Below are 15,889 nucleotides of genomic sequence, written 5' to 3'. Positions count from 1 at the left end.
ACGTGCCCTTGTGAATCATGCATGCGCAATTGAAAGACCAGGAATGTGTATTAAGTTGAAGTAGAAAATAGAGTAACAGAAAATAAATTACTGGCAAATCTAAAACTTGCACTAAAGGTTTACAAAAATTATATAGACAGTAGAAATAGGGTAGAAGTTGACAACCAACTCTGAATCAACATGCACCAATGCTACATTTTTCCATTTGTTAACAAACAAGTATTCATTTCTTGAATGAGCTCATTGTTTCTTCCTTAAATTATTAAGTTGTTTAAGTTAAATACATTTTTCGCTAACTGTGATTTTGTATATGTACATTTCTGAAATACATAAATTAGACAGTTACCTCTCATAACAGCTTTTTTTCTGTCTGAGCTTTCTGTAAAGCTGCTTTTGTAAACGATGTGTATAGTGAAAAGCGCTATACAAATAAAAGTAAATTGAATTGAACCAATCACATACAAAGTCAGTTGTGAAATAAGAGCATAAAGGCTCGTTCACACCAAGAATGGTAACTATTGCGATAACTATAAAGTTTTAATAGTTGTTCTAATTGAATGAGAATAGGGAAGTCCACACCACAACTATAATGATAATGACTCAGAGGAACGATATTGTTGGATTCACTTTTAGAACCTTTTATTTTTTCCAGCTGATGAATGACAAAAACATTGACAGCCAATCAGAATCCACTCCACTTTGATGAGCTAAAGCATTTAAAGCGGCAGATGACGTAACCGCAGCGCACTCTTATAATAAATAGAACTTTATGGGTGCATCAGTGTGGATGCTAATATAATTATCTTTATAGTTATCGTTCTTGGTGTGAACAGGCCTTAATGTTCCCCCGGTGGAACTTTATGAAGACAGTGAAATGATGAATAATGAAAAAAGACATCCATTCACAAAGGTGAAATTACAAACAAATGTTATTCAGTTTGTTCAGTAGTTTAAATGTTGAGACTGAACTCCTATAACATTTTGCGGTGTAACAGTGTAATTCTATATTTAAGAACTGAGTAATATTAAGCAATTACATGTACTTACTATAGGGTTAGGGTAGGATTAGGGTTTGGTTGAGGGTTAGTTGCATGTAATCATGCCTAATTTACTGTTATCACTATGGTAAGTACATGTGACATGCGTAACAGGGACACTGTGAAATAAAGTGTTACCCATTTTGCACACATATTCATGGCTATCTGCTGTTATTGACTCAGTGCTTCCCCCTGCAGGATGAGGCTGCTGCTGCTGCTGGAGGAGGCAGTGCTGCAGTCAGTGTGGCGGCAGCTCCTAAAGCAGACAGCAGTCGCAGCAGTGTATCTCTGCCCAGCGGAGGAGGAGGAGGAGGAGGCCTGATGGGAGAGATGAGCGCAATTCTAGCACGACGGTCAGTAAAAAAAAAAAAATTAGAAAAAAGCATACGGTAAATGTGAAGATCACAAACATATCCCCCCATTAACAGTGGAACATGTCTCAGTTTTAAGGAGTTTGACGGAATTTTTCACATTTTTTACAGCTTAATGATGATTTGATGCATGAGTAGCAGGCTCGGTTACCACGATAATTTCAGATCGTCCCTCAGATTATGGTTGTGCGATTAATTGAATTTAAGTTTCGATTTTAATTTGGGCCTCCAACGATTATGATAACATGGTAATTGAGATAAACCGATTATTCTGCCACATTCAGTTCCTTTCCTTTAAAGCAGTGCACTTTCTCCCCACCTTAACGTCCGAATCAGCCAAATCATTTAATGTGACTGTCGTGAACCAAATTTCCAACAAAATATACTTGATGTATATCGCTATCGTGAAAAGATTATGTAAGATATGCAAGCTCATATACGATTTTGGTCATGTCGCTCACTTCTAATCGTGTTAAATAATCGTGATTACAATACAAAATTGACCAATATAATTGTGAGTATAATATAATATAACAATATAATCAGCTCTATCTCAGATTGTAAAAAAGGGCAGAAACTGAGCTGTCAGATTCTCTCAAATGGAAAGATATCAAACTCTACTGCTCTACCATGAGATGAAACAGAGGCCAACCTGGATCACATGTGCCTTTTAATAACCAAACACAATATTGCTTCAACGTCACTGAGTTGCTGTTTGCGGATATTAATAGCAAAACAGAATCCTACCTGTCGCAAAACGATCAATCCAAACTGAATATTTAATGGAAAATATGTTGAAGAATAGCCGATTGGCTGTTCAGTGTACTGAAGCCTCTCCTCCATTGACATCCATTTCTCGGCAGTGCTCTTACGCTAACTTGTGTTTATTTTGCTAATCTTCAAAGGCTCCCCTGACTCCATTTTATTCCATTTGGTCCGATTCCATCCGATTCCATTTATTTAGCAGTTCCTTAGCAGTTCTGTTAAAAATGCTTCTGTTTTGTTTTTGAAAATTGCATTTGTATTTACCTCCATCAGCAATCTGTTAGCAACTGATTCATTCATTTCACATTTGAGCAATAGATAACAAATTAGAAATAAATACTATATAGCTCTTTCAAAAGGTATCTGTTTACAGATACATTTAATCACTTTTAACAGACCTTTTTAGAGGCGCCATAAATGCAATCCAGTCATTTGTTCTAACTACATACGGACACATAATACAATAAATACATAATAAAAATATTAAACATACAAAAATGTAGTAACAGTATTTCTTTCATTCATTTCAGTATTTCACCAGCTCATAAGAGTCGTTTGAACTGGGCTGCACTCCTCACACTTTGTTTTTGACTTACAAAATAAGTATCAGACTGATTTATTCGGCACTGGTTGCACTGTATGTTTCGCTCCATAGATTCAGTAGAAGTGTTGTTCCACCGATTCGATTCTACATGTTCAAGAACCAAAAGACATTTGGTTCTGGTATTTTTTATTTATTTAAAGGTGGAAATAAATAAGAACAGATTCTCAGTTTCTGAATTAATTTCAAATGCATAAAATGACCACATACTGTAGTACTAAACAGATAGATTACATTATTGCAATTTAGTCTTGTTAGTTGGTTTTGGAATTTTTTGTCTTTCCCTGATCAACCTGAAAGATGTTCTTGTGTAATTAGAAAATAACAGCCTGGGGTGTTTCCAAAATGGCTGTTAATCGAAGTACTTTCGTAATGACCTTGAAATGTAAAGGGTGCTGGAGGCTTTAATAGCAGCAATGTGAAGCACTTACATGATTTGCTCATTAAATTAATTGCTCATTACAAAAATATTTCATATTTGAGCTGTGAAGAGGCATGACTAGGTGGATGAACTTCTTGTTCTGCATTACTGACATAATTCCTGTAATTCGAGGTGCAGAACTCAGCTTTATTGAGTGCATTAGTGCGTCGCCAGCACTGGTTCGGGAAGTATTTTTCTATTTATTTTTTCCCATAGGGATTTTAAAGTTTTTGTTAAAGCATTATAATAAGCCATGAACTAAGCCAACCAGCTATGATGTGAATCATAACATCACAAACTTTGATTTGAAAAAAATCAAAAAGTATCTGAAATTTAGACAAAAAAAAAGGTGCAAGACTGTATACTTAACGGCTATAATGAGGGAAATAACAACAATCCCATCAAGCATTGCGAATTACAATGGAGACAAAAAACAATGGAGAAATATAAAACAATTCATTTAAAGTTGTTGATTATATCTGTAGAAACTATATAAGTTTCTTGCAAAATATGCAAGGCCTATATATACAAATATTTTGAGACGAGCGATATTTGTATAAATAAATATTTAATTTATTAGGGTAAATTGACAAATGCCCTCTTAAAGGGTTAGTTCACCCAAAAATGAAAATTAGCCCATAATTTACTCACCCTCAAGCCATCCTAGGTGTATATGACATTATTCTTTCAGACGAATACAATTGGAGTTATATTAAAAAATGTCCTGGCTTTTTCAAGCTTTATAATGACAGTAATGGCGCTTTTCCACTGCATGGTACGGTACGGCTCAGTTCGGTACGGCACGCTTTGGCGCATTTCCACTGCATGGTACGGTACGGCTCGGTTCAGTACGGCTCACTACTGGCGCATTTCCACTGCATGGTACGGTACGGCTCGGTTCAGTACGGCTCACTACTGGCGCATTTCCACTGCATGGTACGGTACGGTACGGCTTGCTTCGGCTCGCTTTAAATGGTACCACCTCTGTTGAGGTTCCAAGCGTACCGTACCGATACTAAAATGTGACGTGAAAACACTGCAGATCACTGATTGGTCAGACAGAATCATCTCTACCAGCGTCATTGTATTTACAACACGAGACACTTAACCCGTTAGATTTAAATAGCCAGTAGACAACAGCCAACCTGTTTTTAAAGTATTTGCTTCAAAAAAAGATTATAAACAAAAAAGAAATGGCTGAATCGTGGTCAGTGGACGAGGTGCAGACGTTCCTCTCGTCAGTTGTCGAGGAGTGGATGGGGAAACACGGAATGAAAAATTCGCATTTAATATGATGTCATGGTAGTAGAGACGGCAACTATAACGATCAGTCCCACCCACTTTGAAGCGGTAGCCTACTAACTGCAGTGGAAAAGCAAACGAGCTAAAGCGAGCCGAACCGTGCCGTAACGAGTCGAGTCGTACCACGCAGTGGAAAAGCGAAGCGAGCCGAACCGTTCCGCGCCGAGTCGAACCGTACCGAGCCGAACCGAGCCGTACCATGCAGTGGAAAAGCGCCATAAATGGCTGAAGTCCATCAAAGTGCATCCATCCATGATAAAAGTCCTCCACACGGCTCTGGGGGGTTAATATAGGCCTTCTGAAGTGAAGCGATGCATTCGTAAGAAAAATATCCATATTTAAAACTTTATCGACTAAAATATATAGGTCCGGCCTACGCAAGTCGACTTACGCCAGAAGAGTAACACTTGACGATGTATGATGTAGGATGTAGCTGTAGCGTAAGGTTTGACGCCTCTCGCGGTTCAAAACGAGCATCAAACTGAAATAACCCGCATACACGGGGTGTTCGAGGTGCACATACAACACAGACTGCCGACAGTTCAACAGGGCGCGCGCAGCTCTTAAAGGGGCCACACCTTATTTCCACTCATTACAGCTTCCATCCGACTGAACCGGTACCGGTATAGAGGGCGGAAGGGATCAGGCCGTGAGTGCAGCGACGGCTCTGCGCGAGTGTTATTTACGACAGTAACATTAAATACAAGTACTCCACAGCGACTCTAGGGGTCGCTGTTTGACAAAAACGGAAAGCTGCATAGTGTGCCTTTAATTCAAGTAATTCATCCTTGCACCAAATTTATTACTGTTAATGCTTCTTTCATTTTATTTTACAGACTTGCTACTAATGCTATCTATAGATATTAAGTTGTAAATAACCCATGATATTTCTTTGGCTTGTGTGTTGAAATCTATTGTAAATGACTGATTTTTATTTTTGATTTTGACTATTTGACTGATTTTGAACTTCCTGTTTCGAATGCGCATGCGTCGCGTCTGAGCGCGTTGTTGTCTTTGGAGCTCCATCGATTGATTTATAATTCTTGATTTCTCTTTAAACTCACTTACAACGAACATTTTCTACTTTTCCTCACCTCATAGTTATAACGCGGATTGTTGAGTAGACGCGTCTCAAGCCTAGTGATCCAACGCTGGATACTCTTATAGGTTACGTCCGTGGATCACGGCTGAACGCGTCTTCTCCGCACTCATTTAAGTTACAAACAAACATTTTTTCGCCTATCGTGCGTCTACTCTACACCCGTACCACTGAAAAGACGGATTATATCCAAGACTTAAGCCATAAATTAGTATTAATATTGATAGCACCACTGGTAGCGTCGTTGCTAACTTAACTTACTGTCCATCTGTTAAAATGGCGAATATATCAAATGTAAGTAGTCTACCTTTTGGTGCAGGTGAGGACACATTTGAGCTGCACGCGGTGCAGTCTGAGCTGGAAGCTGTTGAGAAACAGATCCACGACCTTTTAGTAAGAAAAGCCGAGCTGATAGACCGGCGTTTGGCTCTCGAAACATCACGTGCCGAGGCACACAAATCAGAGATTAATGTTACTAACCCGCTGACTCCGACCTCGTCTACTCCGTGCGTTCCTCAACATCGGTCCCGAACGTCGAGGTCGCGATCAGCCATGGTCTCGTTCACTCCGGCTCCAACATGCCATCACGAAGCCTGGATTTTTCCGCAGCGGAAGTCGCGAGTCAGGTCTAGACCAAGAAAACTCTCTCCGACCCTCCCGGTTTTCGAGATAACCACACAAAACCGCTTCTCCCCTCTTCGCGAAACAGAACGCGATGCTGTGATCATCGGCGATTCCATCGTTCGACACGTACACGCTACGTTAAATAAAAGTAAGGTGCATAGTCACTGCTTTCCTGGTGCTCGTGTTTCTGAAATCGCTGCTCACGTTCCCGAGATTCTGAACGAGCGCGTCGGAACCGTTGTCCTGCACGCGGGAGGGGCCGACATCAGACTGCGCCAAACGGAGGTTTTGAAGAAAGACTTCAGGAATCTGATCGATACGGTACGCAGCACATCGCCTGATATAACGATTATTGTGTCAGGACCGCTTCCCACGTATCGACTAGGTCATGAAAAGTTTAGTAGATTATTTGCGCTTAATGAATGGTTAATGTCATGGTGCAATGAGCAGAAACTTCTCTTTGTAAATAATTGGAATCTGTTTTGGGAGCGTCCTAGGCTTTACCGTGCTGATGGCTTACACCCAAGCAGATTCGGATCGGATCTTCTGTCAGATAACATCTCCAAAATGTTAAATACCTTTTGACTAGTAAACAAAAGTCCAAATCATAGTCTCTGCTGCACCAATTTAACTGATATAAATAGTGTAGAACATTGCATAGAAACTGTGTCTATTCCTCGTTTAGTGAGATCAAATCATAAATCTACTGCAGGATCTAGAAAAAATCTAATTGTTATTAAACCAGAAAATGTTGCTATTGGTAATCAAAAACAATTTTTAAAGCTAGGTCTTCTAAACATTAGATCACTCACACCTAAGGCAGTTATTGTAAATGAAATAGTCACAGATAATAGCTTCGATGTACTTTGCCTTACTGAAACCTGGCTTAAACCAAATGATTATTTCGGTTTAAATGAGTCTACTCCATCAGGATACTCCTATAAGCACGAGCTCCGTCTGAATGGTCGTGGCGGCGGTGTTGCAACAATCTATAGAGATTTTCTCAATGTTACTCAGAAAACGGGTTATAAGTTTATTTCATTTGAAGTACTTGTACTAAATGTTACGCTCTTAGATGTTCGAAAAACATCCCTATTATCTCTAGCCTTGGCTACCGTATATAGACCGCCTGGGCCTTACGCTGATTTCCTAAAAGAGTTTGCAGATTTTCTCTCAGACCTATTAGTTAACTTCGATAAAGCATTAATTGTTGGAGACTTTAATATCCATGTAGATAATCAAAATGATGCGTTAGGGGCTGCGTTTACAGATTTATTAAACTCCTTTGGGGTCAAGCAAAACATTACCGGACCGACTCATCGATTTAATCATACACTCGATTTAATTATATCACATGGAACCGATCCAACCGATATAGATATCATTCCACAAAGTGACGATGTCACTGACCATTACATGGTAACTTGCATATTACGTACTCCTGTAATATATCATGCTGCGCCGCGTTATTGATTAGGCAGAACAATCCTTCCATCCACCATAGATAATTTTTCAAACAGCTTATCGGATCTGTCTCAGCTGCTCAGTGAACCCAAACAAACAGATGAACTTGAGGAATTAACTAGCACTATGAGCACCATTCTCTCTGGATCATTGGATATTGTTGCGCCCATTAGATTAAAAAAGGTCAGAGAGAAAAGTAAAGCACCATGGTACAACAGTACTACGCGTGTTCTAAAGAGAGAAACCCGTAATTTAGAGCGTAAATGGAAACAAACCAACTTAGAGGTCTTTAGAATCGCATGGAAAGACAGTATGTCACGTTATAAAAAGGCCCTAAAAGCGGCCAGGGCTGAGCATCTACGCAAACTAATAGAAAACAACCATAACAATCCTAAGTTCTTATTTAACACTGTGGCGAGACTAACAAATAAACAGATGTCTCCTGAACAAAGTATTCCATTACAGTTTAGTAGTAATGATTTCATGAAGTTCTTCACTGAGAAAATAGAAAACATCAGAACCACAATTGTAAACGTTCAATCCTCAATCGCGCCTTATAATTCAGCCTCAATTATCACGCCGAAAGAACAATTACAGTGCTTTTCAACTATAGAACAAAAAGAGTTAAATAAATTTATCATTTCCTCTAAAACAACAACATGTTTATTAGATCCCATACCAACTAAACTATTGAAAGAAGTGTTACCTGTAGTGGAAGAGCCTCTCCTCAATATTATTAACTCGTCTTTATCTTTAGGTCATGTTCCAAGAACATTTAAACTGGCAGTTATAAAACCTCTCATTAAGAAACCACAATTAGATCCAAATAATCTAGTAAATTATAGACCCATTTCAAATCTACCTTTTATGTCTAAAATACTAGAAAAAGTTGTGTCCGCTCAACTGGGCTCTTTCTTACAAGAAAATGACACCTATGAAAAGTTTCAGTCTGGATTCAGGCCGCATCATAGCACTGAAACTGCGCTCGTTAAAATCACAAATGATTTACTTTTAGCTTCTGACCAAGGCTGTATCTCAATATTAGTTTTACTTGATCTTAGTGCTGCGTTCGATACTATAGATCATACAATACTCTTAGATCGACTACAAAATTATACTGGTGTTCAAGGACAAGCATTAAGCTGGTTTAGATCGTATTTATCTGACCGCTACCATTTTGTTTATTTAAATGGAGAAAAATCTATCATAACTCCAGTAAACTATGGAGTGCCGCAGGGATCTGTGTTAGGCCCTCTATTATTCTCAATATATATGCTACCACTTGGAAATATTATAAGGAAACATGGAATTAGTTTCCATTGTTATGCTGATGACACTCAAATCTATATTTCATCACGGCCAGATGAAAACGCTAAATTATCCAAATTGACAGAGTGTGTTAAAGATATAAAAGATTGGATGACGCATAATTTTCTTTTATTAAATCCAGACAAGACAGAGGTACTACTTATCGGTTCAAAAAACCACCCACAAAACCTCTCACAATACAACTTTAACATAGTAGGATGTCCTGTTACTTCATCCTCTACAGTAAAAGACCTGGGTGTTATATTAGACTGCAACCTGTCTTTTGAAAATCATATTTCATATGTTACAAGAACAGCCTTTTTCCACCTTAGAAACATTGCTAAGCTACGTAATATGCTATCAGTTTCTGACGCAGAAAAGTTAGTTCATGCATTCATGACCTCGAGACTAGATTACTGTAATGCGTTATTAGCCGGTTGTCCTGCATCCTTAATAAACAAGCTACAGTTAGTCCAAAATGCCGCCGCTAGAGTTCTAACTAGATCAAGAAAATATGATCATATAACACCGATTTTATCATCCCTACATTGGTTACCTATAAAGTCCCGTATTAATTACAAGGTATTGCTACTGACTTATAAAGCCCTAAACGGCTTAGCTCCAGTCTATTTAACCGATCTTCTATCGCCCTATAATCCATCGCGCTCTTTAAGGTCACTAAATTCGAGGCTTTTGGTCATACCTAGGATATCCAGATCCACCAAAGGAGGGAGAGCATTTTCACATTTAGCACCAAAACTCTGGAATAGTCTTCCGGATACTGTTCGTTGCTCAGACTCGCTCTCCCAGTTTAAAACTAGATTAAAGACGCATCTCTTCAGCCAGGCATTCATATAATACTTTTAATCCTACAGTTAAATCCGACCTCTAGTTCATAAACGCCAGAGGAGAACTGGCCCCCGACTGAGCCCGGGTTCTCCCAAGGTTTTTTTTTTTTCTCCATTAGGTCACCTGATGGAGTTTTTCGGTTCCTTGCCACTGTTGCCTTTGGCTTGCTCAGTTGGGGATATTTGGGGATATTTAATTGAATTAATCAATCAACGATACTATTGATCAGCATTACCGAACGTAGACGTTCCACTAGAAACAAACATTGATGTATTGTTCTAATTTATTACTGTGAAGCTGCTTTGATACAACCTGTGTTGTGAAAAGCGCTATATAAATAAACTTGACTTGACTTGACTTGACTTGATTTTTATTTTTAAAAAACTATTGTCTATTATGTCTGCTGAAACAGGAGAAAAGCAACCGATAAAGGAGAGAAGCCTCCTCCCAAAGCAGAAGAGCCCAGTAATGTAAGAACACCTTCTATCTTTTAAGGCTCATTATGGGTAAATGTGTCAATTCCCAAACAAAGCATTTGCATGATTTTTCCCACAGTTAAGCACAAACACACTGATAATATTTTATTAGTTATGGCAGTCACAGTCCTGATTGCCTACACAATGCTACCCTAAACCATAACCATAACCTTAGTATAGCATTGGTAGCATATTCTAATAGATAGCATTACTGGTTGTCGGGATCAGATTCATCTAAAATTTTCTGAAAGTCTGAAATTTTCTTAACAGGAGACTATGTGTTCAGTTGACCAATGAAATGGGTTGTGAGGCGGGGTTTGTGCTTAACTGGTTTTGAAAATCCTGCAATTTTTTTTTTTTAATTTCCTGTAAATCAACTATTTAAAGTGCATGCAAAAGTCTTAAAAGATGTATAGAGATTGTCCATAGACTTGAGATGGAATATAGCTGCTATTACTGTAAATGTAAGCAAGTAAAATTGAGTTAGACTTGAAACACCATCACTATTACTGAATGCTGTAGAAACACTCTTTATTTCGACTCTCTGTTTCTATTCCTTTACCTGTTGATCTTCAGGATGATTCCGACAGTCAAGGCCCAGGCGGTAAGAATACAATGCATTTGTGATTGATATTTGTGACATTTAGATACTCAAGTCTTTTCTCATCCGTGATTTTTCATTAACAGACTTTAGGAGACCATGGGAAAAATCCGCCACCATGCCCAGGTAAACACTCATTTAGAGACACATATTGAACTGTATTGAATATTGAATTGAAAACTTTTGTCTAAATCATGTAACAGAACTGAATCTCCGTTAGTCTGGTGTTTGAAGAACTCCAGCTGTTGAGTGAGTATGGACAGTGTGACTGTCCATAGGGCACTGTAGTTTAAAGTGAAGTATATATACAGTACATGTCTCAAACAGGACTAACTCGGCACCCAGAAGTCTGGAATCGCCCTCTTCCACTAGCCCACTTACCAGGTACTTTTACTACAGTAAGCTCTCATGTGGTTATGGTCTAACACTGTCAGCGCGCCTGGTTCCTCTGCTTTCACACACACATTTACCTAAACATGCAATGCATGCATTTCTATTTCAAAATATTTTAAAATGCAGTTTATTCCTTACTACTCCAAAGCTGATATTTTAGCAGCCATTATGCTGATTTGATGCTTGATGCAATATGCTGATTTGATGCTGAAGAAACATTTCTTCTGAGCCCGTAAAGGGTTCTGAAACCCCTGAAACCGTTCTCTCGCAACGGTTTCACATTCCCCCGAGAAACTTTGTGTTTGGTAATGGCGAATGAAACGTTTCTCAAGAGAACGTCCCATTAAGGGCTTCATACATTTCTTATTATCAATGTTAAAAACAGTTGTACTGCTTGACATTTTTGTAGAAACTATAATATATTTTTTCCAGGATTCTTTGAATAGTAAGTTAAAAAATCAGCTTTTTTTCGAAATAGAAATGTACTGTCTATTAGTCATTACTGCCACTTTTAATCATTTTGATTAGTGCTATCAAATTATTAAAAAAATGAACTAATCACACATTTTTCTGAAATTAATCGTGATTAATTGCACCTAACAAGTAAAGTTTTTAAAATATTTGTAATATTTAATCTCCAAATTAATGTAGAAACAACATAAAGACAGTATATTTTAAATATTTGTTTACTTGCATCTGAATGAAGGCCAGAATAATCGATACCAATACTGCTAATGTCTCTATTAATCAGTTGTAGCCATTCAACTTTACAATATATTTGAAAGATTTCAATTTTAAAATGAAAAAATATAATAACTTTTATTTGAACTTGAAACAATCTTCACATAAACCCATTATAATAAATGTCACATTTGACTGTGCCTTTAATATATCGAGGCTCAACGCTAAGGATTTTTTTTCTCTTGGCCCAGTCAAGCCAGTTTAGATTTTTACTTGCCCTGTCAAAATATCCTTCACGGTAGCAGTGCTTTAAGGTTTTTAAGGTATGTCTAATAGGGAGGAAGTATACAGAAATTGAATAAAGTTATCAAACAATTCATTGTCTTCACTGCAAAGCCTATTATAAATTAAATATAGAATACTCCTTATTAAAGCTACAAAGGTTATTCAGTCAAGAGCAGTGGATGCTTTTCTTTTTTAACATTAATGACAGACAGCAGCAGGTTTATTAGGCCACTGTCACTTTAAGACCTGCCGCTGCTGCACATGACGCGGATCTGACACGCATCTTTACGTTCATTTAAGACTTCATTTAACTCATTTAACTCTTGCTTGTGAGGATACTCGACAAAACGGTTTGCATAGAGTTTTTTTGTCCGTTGCTGTCGGTGTGCTGTCTGAAGCGGGTCTAAAATAGAAAATATTACTTGCATGACGTTAAAACATTCATTTTGACAGCCCTAATTTTAATGCATCCTTGCTTAATAAAAATATTAATTTCTCAAACTTTTAAATGGTACTCGATAAATCTGTTGTATTAATGGGAATATACCAATATTGCATAGACCTCTATTCATTTTACAACTAGTTATAATTTCTAAAAACACAACCTTATTATTATTATTTTTTTTTAATAAAATGTTTCTGTTACATAATTCCTTAATAGGGAATGAGACGCTGCATTAGTAATCAGTTTACATTAGTTATCATAGTGACCAGACTTAGCTAACTTGTAACTTCTAAACAGATTGTCAGCAATTTTGTCACCAAAGTATGGATAGATTCTAACTAGTCTAACACACACACACACACACACACACACACACACACACACACACACACACACACACACACACACACACACACACACACACACACTCACACACACACACAGTGTTGGTTGTTCAGGGAGACTGGACTTAACTTGACCCATCATGAGACTGGAGTGGATCTGAGTTTCTGATCTTGTTTTGCTTCATCTTTGCTGGTTTTGCCATCTATAAACTCATGGGCTTTGGAAAACTCTTTGGCTTTCTGTAGTGTCTGTAGATCTGTGCAACACTGTCACAGTATTACATGTTTTTTTTCAACAGTATTACAGGATTTATTTAAGGGTCTTCTTTACATTTATCTTCAGGCTTGGGTTTATTGCTTTGATTCTGCTGCTATTCTCTCATTGTCCACAGGGGGCTCAATTGTTACTGACTTTATTACTCCTGTTTCCAGCAGATCTGTGTAAGAACCCCTATTAAAGCTCTCTCCACATCCATGACTTAAATTCTAAAACCACAGCATCACTTTGCTGCATTCAAAAAATAAAATAAAATTACTAATTAGTATGCAAGATTAGAATTAACACCCACAAATTGTTCAAAGGTGCACAGATTATCACTTTTTCAAGTGTGTATCCTTGCTTTTTTCCTGCTAATATTGCCCACAACCTCTTTCACATTGGAAAAGGATGGTTATTCACTTTCGACTTTTTGAAAGTAAATGCATAGCTATAGAAATGAACTGCAGTCGTATTTGTGAACAGCAGTTTTTTGGCAGTGACGTTGTTCCAGTTGAAGCCATGGAAGTGAATGAGACTTTGATGTTGGGGTTTTCCTCTAAATAACTCATTTTGGACTTCTTTTAAGCTGGCCTATTGCCGTTTGGGATGGTGTACAGGCCGTTGCATTCTCCTTTCTGTTTTTCCTTTTCCCTCCTATTTTTCCCTATTTCCTTTTATTAATTACTTGTCTTTCTGTCTTTTCAGGATGAAAACTGTTAACCAATCAGCAGAGCAAGACAGTGGAGAAGGAGAGTCAGAGATGGAACGACTTAAACAGGTCAGAACTGAAGTCAATAAACGAATAGCTAGCCATACGGGAATGTCAAAAATACCAGTGATTTATTGAGACTTGATTAAAAAATAAAAAAGGTAATTACGAATTTTTATCTCACAATTCTCCATTTTTCTCCATTGTGAGATAGAAACTCACAATTGCAAGGAAAAAAAGTAATAATTTCCCATTTATATCTCACAATTCTGACTTTATAACTCTCAATTGTGTTTGTCTCACAATTCTGATTTATTTCTCTTTTAACACAAAATATATAGCATAGCCTTCATAGTTAAATATGAACATTGCCTTAAATATGAACATTGTTTGTAGGACAACATTGGGCAGGATGTGAATTTTTTTGTTTTAAATGAAGACAAACTTTTTTTTATCCAAATAGAAAAAAGTAGAAAATACCAAGATATCTAGCTGTATATCGCCCAACCCTAATTTAAATAGAAAACAGTTATTTTAAATTGTAATACTATTTCACAATATTACTGTTTTACTGTGTTTTTGATCAAACACTAACTATGTTGAGTGAATTGTTAATTTAATTAAATATGTTAGATTATGAATTTTGGTCACATCACTTAAGGTGAGTGTCGGATGAGTTTATCCTCCTTTTAACTTGAGGCACCAGCTTAGGAATCTCACCTTTACAGTAAAGACCAGTCAATGAGGATTGTTGAAGAAAAACAAATATTGTACATTTTTGGGAGTTTGTCCTGAAGGATTTGTGAGATAAACTAATCCAATGAATGGATAAAAAAATGGATGCATAGAACGTAAATGATTAAGTGTGATCTTGCTCTTGATTTTTCTCTTAAGGTCGGCATGGAACTGAAGTTACGATCATTTTTTCTTCCCTATTTGTGATGCATGGCTGAATGAAAAGACAAAAAACGGTCTTGAGTTTGTCTATCGGGAATTGATTGGATGGTTGTGGTTTGCTATTGCTGAGATCTCGTGTGAGTGAACGCCAGTAAACGTCATCAGAGAAGAGATTGCGTGAATAGCGGTTGTAGAGGTTGGGGGACGTGAGGAAAAAAAGCTAGGTGAAGTGATATTTATGTTCCACGTGGTTGAGAGAGCAGTCTGGTGGCGGTGACGTCTTCCACTGATTGTGCTGGGAAACAATGCAGGGTGAAAGGAGTCCGAATGAACTGCAAAATTCATTCGGTAACCAAAAGCTGTAGGGTGGTTTACTTGAAAAAAAAAACCTCAATTAACTATTTATTTAATTGCGAAAAACTTTTATACAGTTTATTTGGGTAAAACTATTTTTTTTTAATTGATTTAATTAAGTGAATATTGGCTGGTATTAGTTACTGGTGATACATTTGTTAAAGTCACCATGAAATTCTAAATGATTTATCTGTCACATCATATTTTATGTTTTAATTCATGTTCATTAAAACATGTTCACTGGTGCAAACAACCTGTCAATCAAATGAGATCGCAGCAATAGCAAACCCTAGTGATTCAACGATCTAATTCATTCCTGATGGGCAAAATCAAATCCAGCCTTACACTTTTATTTTGTTTAAGAAGCCATTTCACGCCGACTTTAAATAAAGGAGTTTGTTCTTTAGCGTTTTAGTTTTTACTGCGTTATTGACATTTGTACTGACTACTGAAAGTTTTGTATTTCGACAACCCTATAACCTTGACATTACCATGGATGTGTGTTTATATGTGTCTATCTGATTCTTTAGGAACTGCTAGAGGAGGTGAGAAAAGAGCTTCAGAAGGTTAAGAATGAAATCATCGGAGGTGAGAACAAGTTTTT

At 37.4% G+C, this 15,889-nt stretch overlaps 1 protein-coding gene across 4 annotated transcripts in view; it reads left to right on the top strand.

Annotated features, from left to right (window-relative positions):
• Nucleotides 1–15,889, top strand: part of vaspb (vasodilator stimulated phosphoprotein b) — a 53,457-nt gene that overhangs the window by 36,351 nt on the left and 1,217 nt on the right. For 2 of the 4 annotated variants that reach the window (XM_081372689.1, XM_081372687.1), the window contains 7 exons: nt 1,236–1,390; nt 10,254–10,311; nt 10,894–10,921; nt 11,005–11,044; nt 11,246–11,302; nt 14,031–14,103; nt 15,816–15,873. In XM_081372689.1, coding sequence (XP_081228815.1) covers nt 1,236–1,390; nt 10,254–10,311; nt 10,894–10,921; nt 11,005–11,044; nt 11,246–11,302; nt 14,031–14,103; nt 15,816–15,873 — 469 coding nt within the window. The remainder of the gene's footprint in view (nt 1–1,235; nt 1,391–10,253; nt 10,312–10,893; nt 10,922–11,004; nt 11,045–11,245; nt 11,303–14,030; nt 14,104–15,815; nt 15,874–15,889) is intronic. The other 2 variants (XM_081372690.1, XM_081372688.1) reach the window with 1 other exon arrangement.

This window comes from Scardinius erythrophthalmus (genome assembly GCF_964197995.2).
Source record: "Scardinius erythrophthalmus genome assembly, chromosome: 8".
NCBI classification, from domain to species: Eukaryota; Metazoa; Chordata; class Actinopteri; order Cypriniformes; family Leuciscidae; genus Scardinius; species Scardinius erythrophthalmus.
This window is presented reverse-complemented; position numbering and strand designations above follow the sequence as displayed.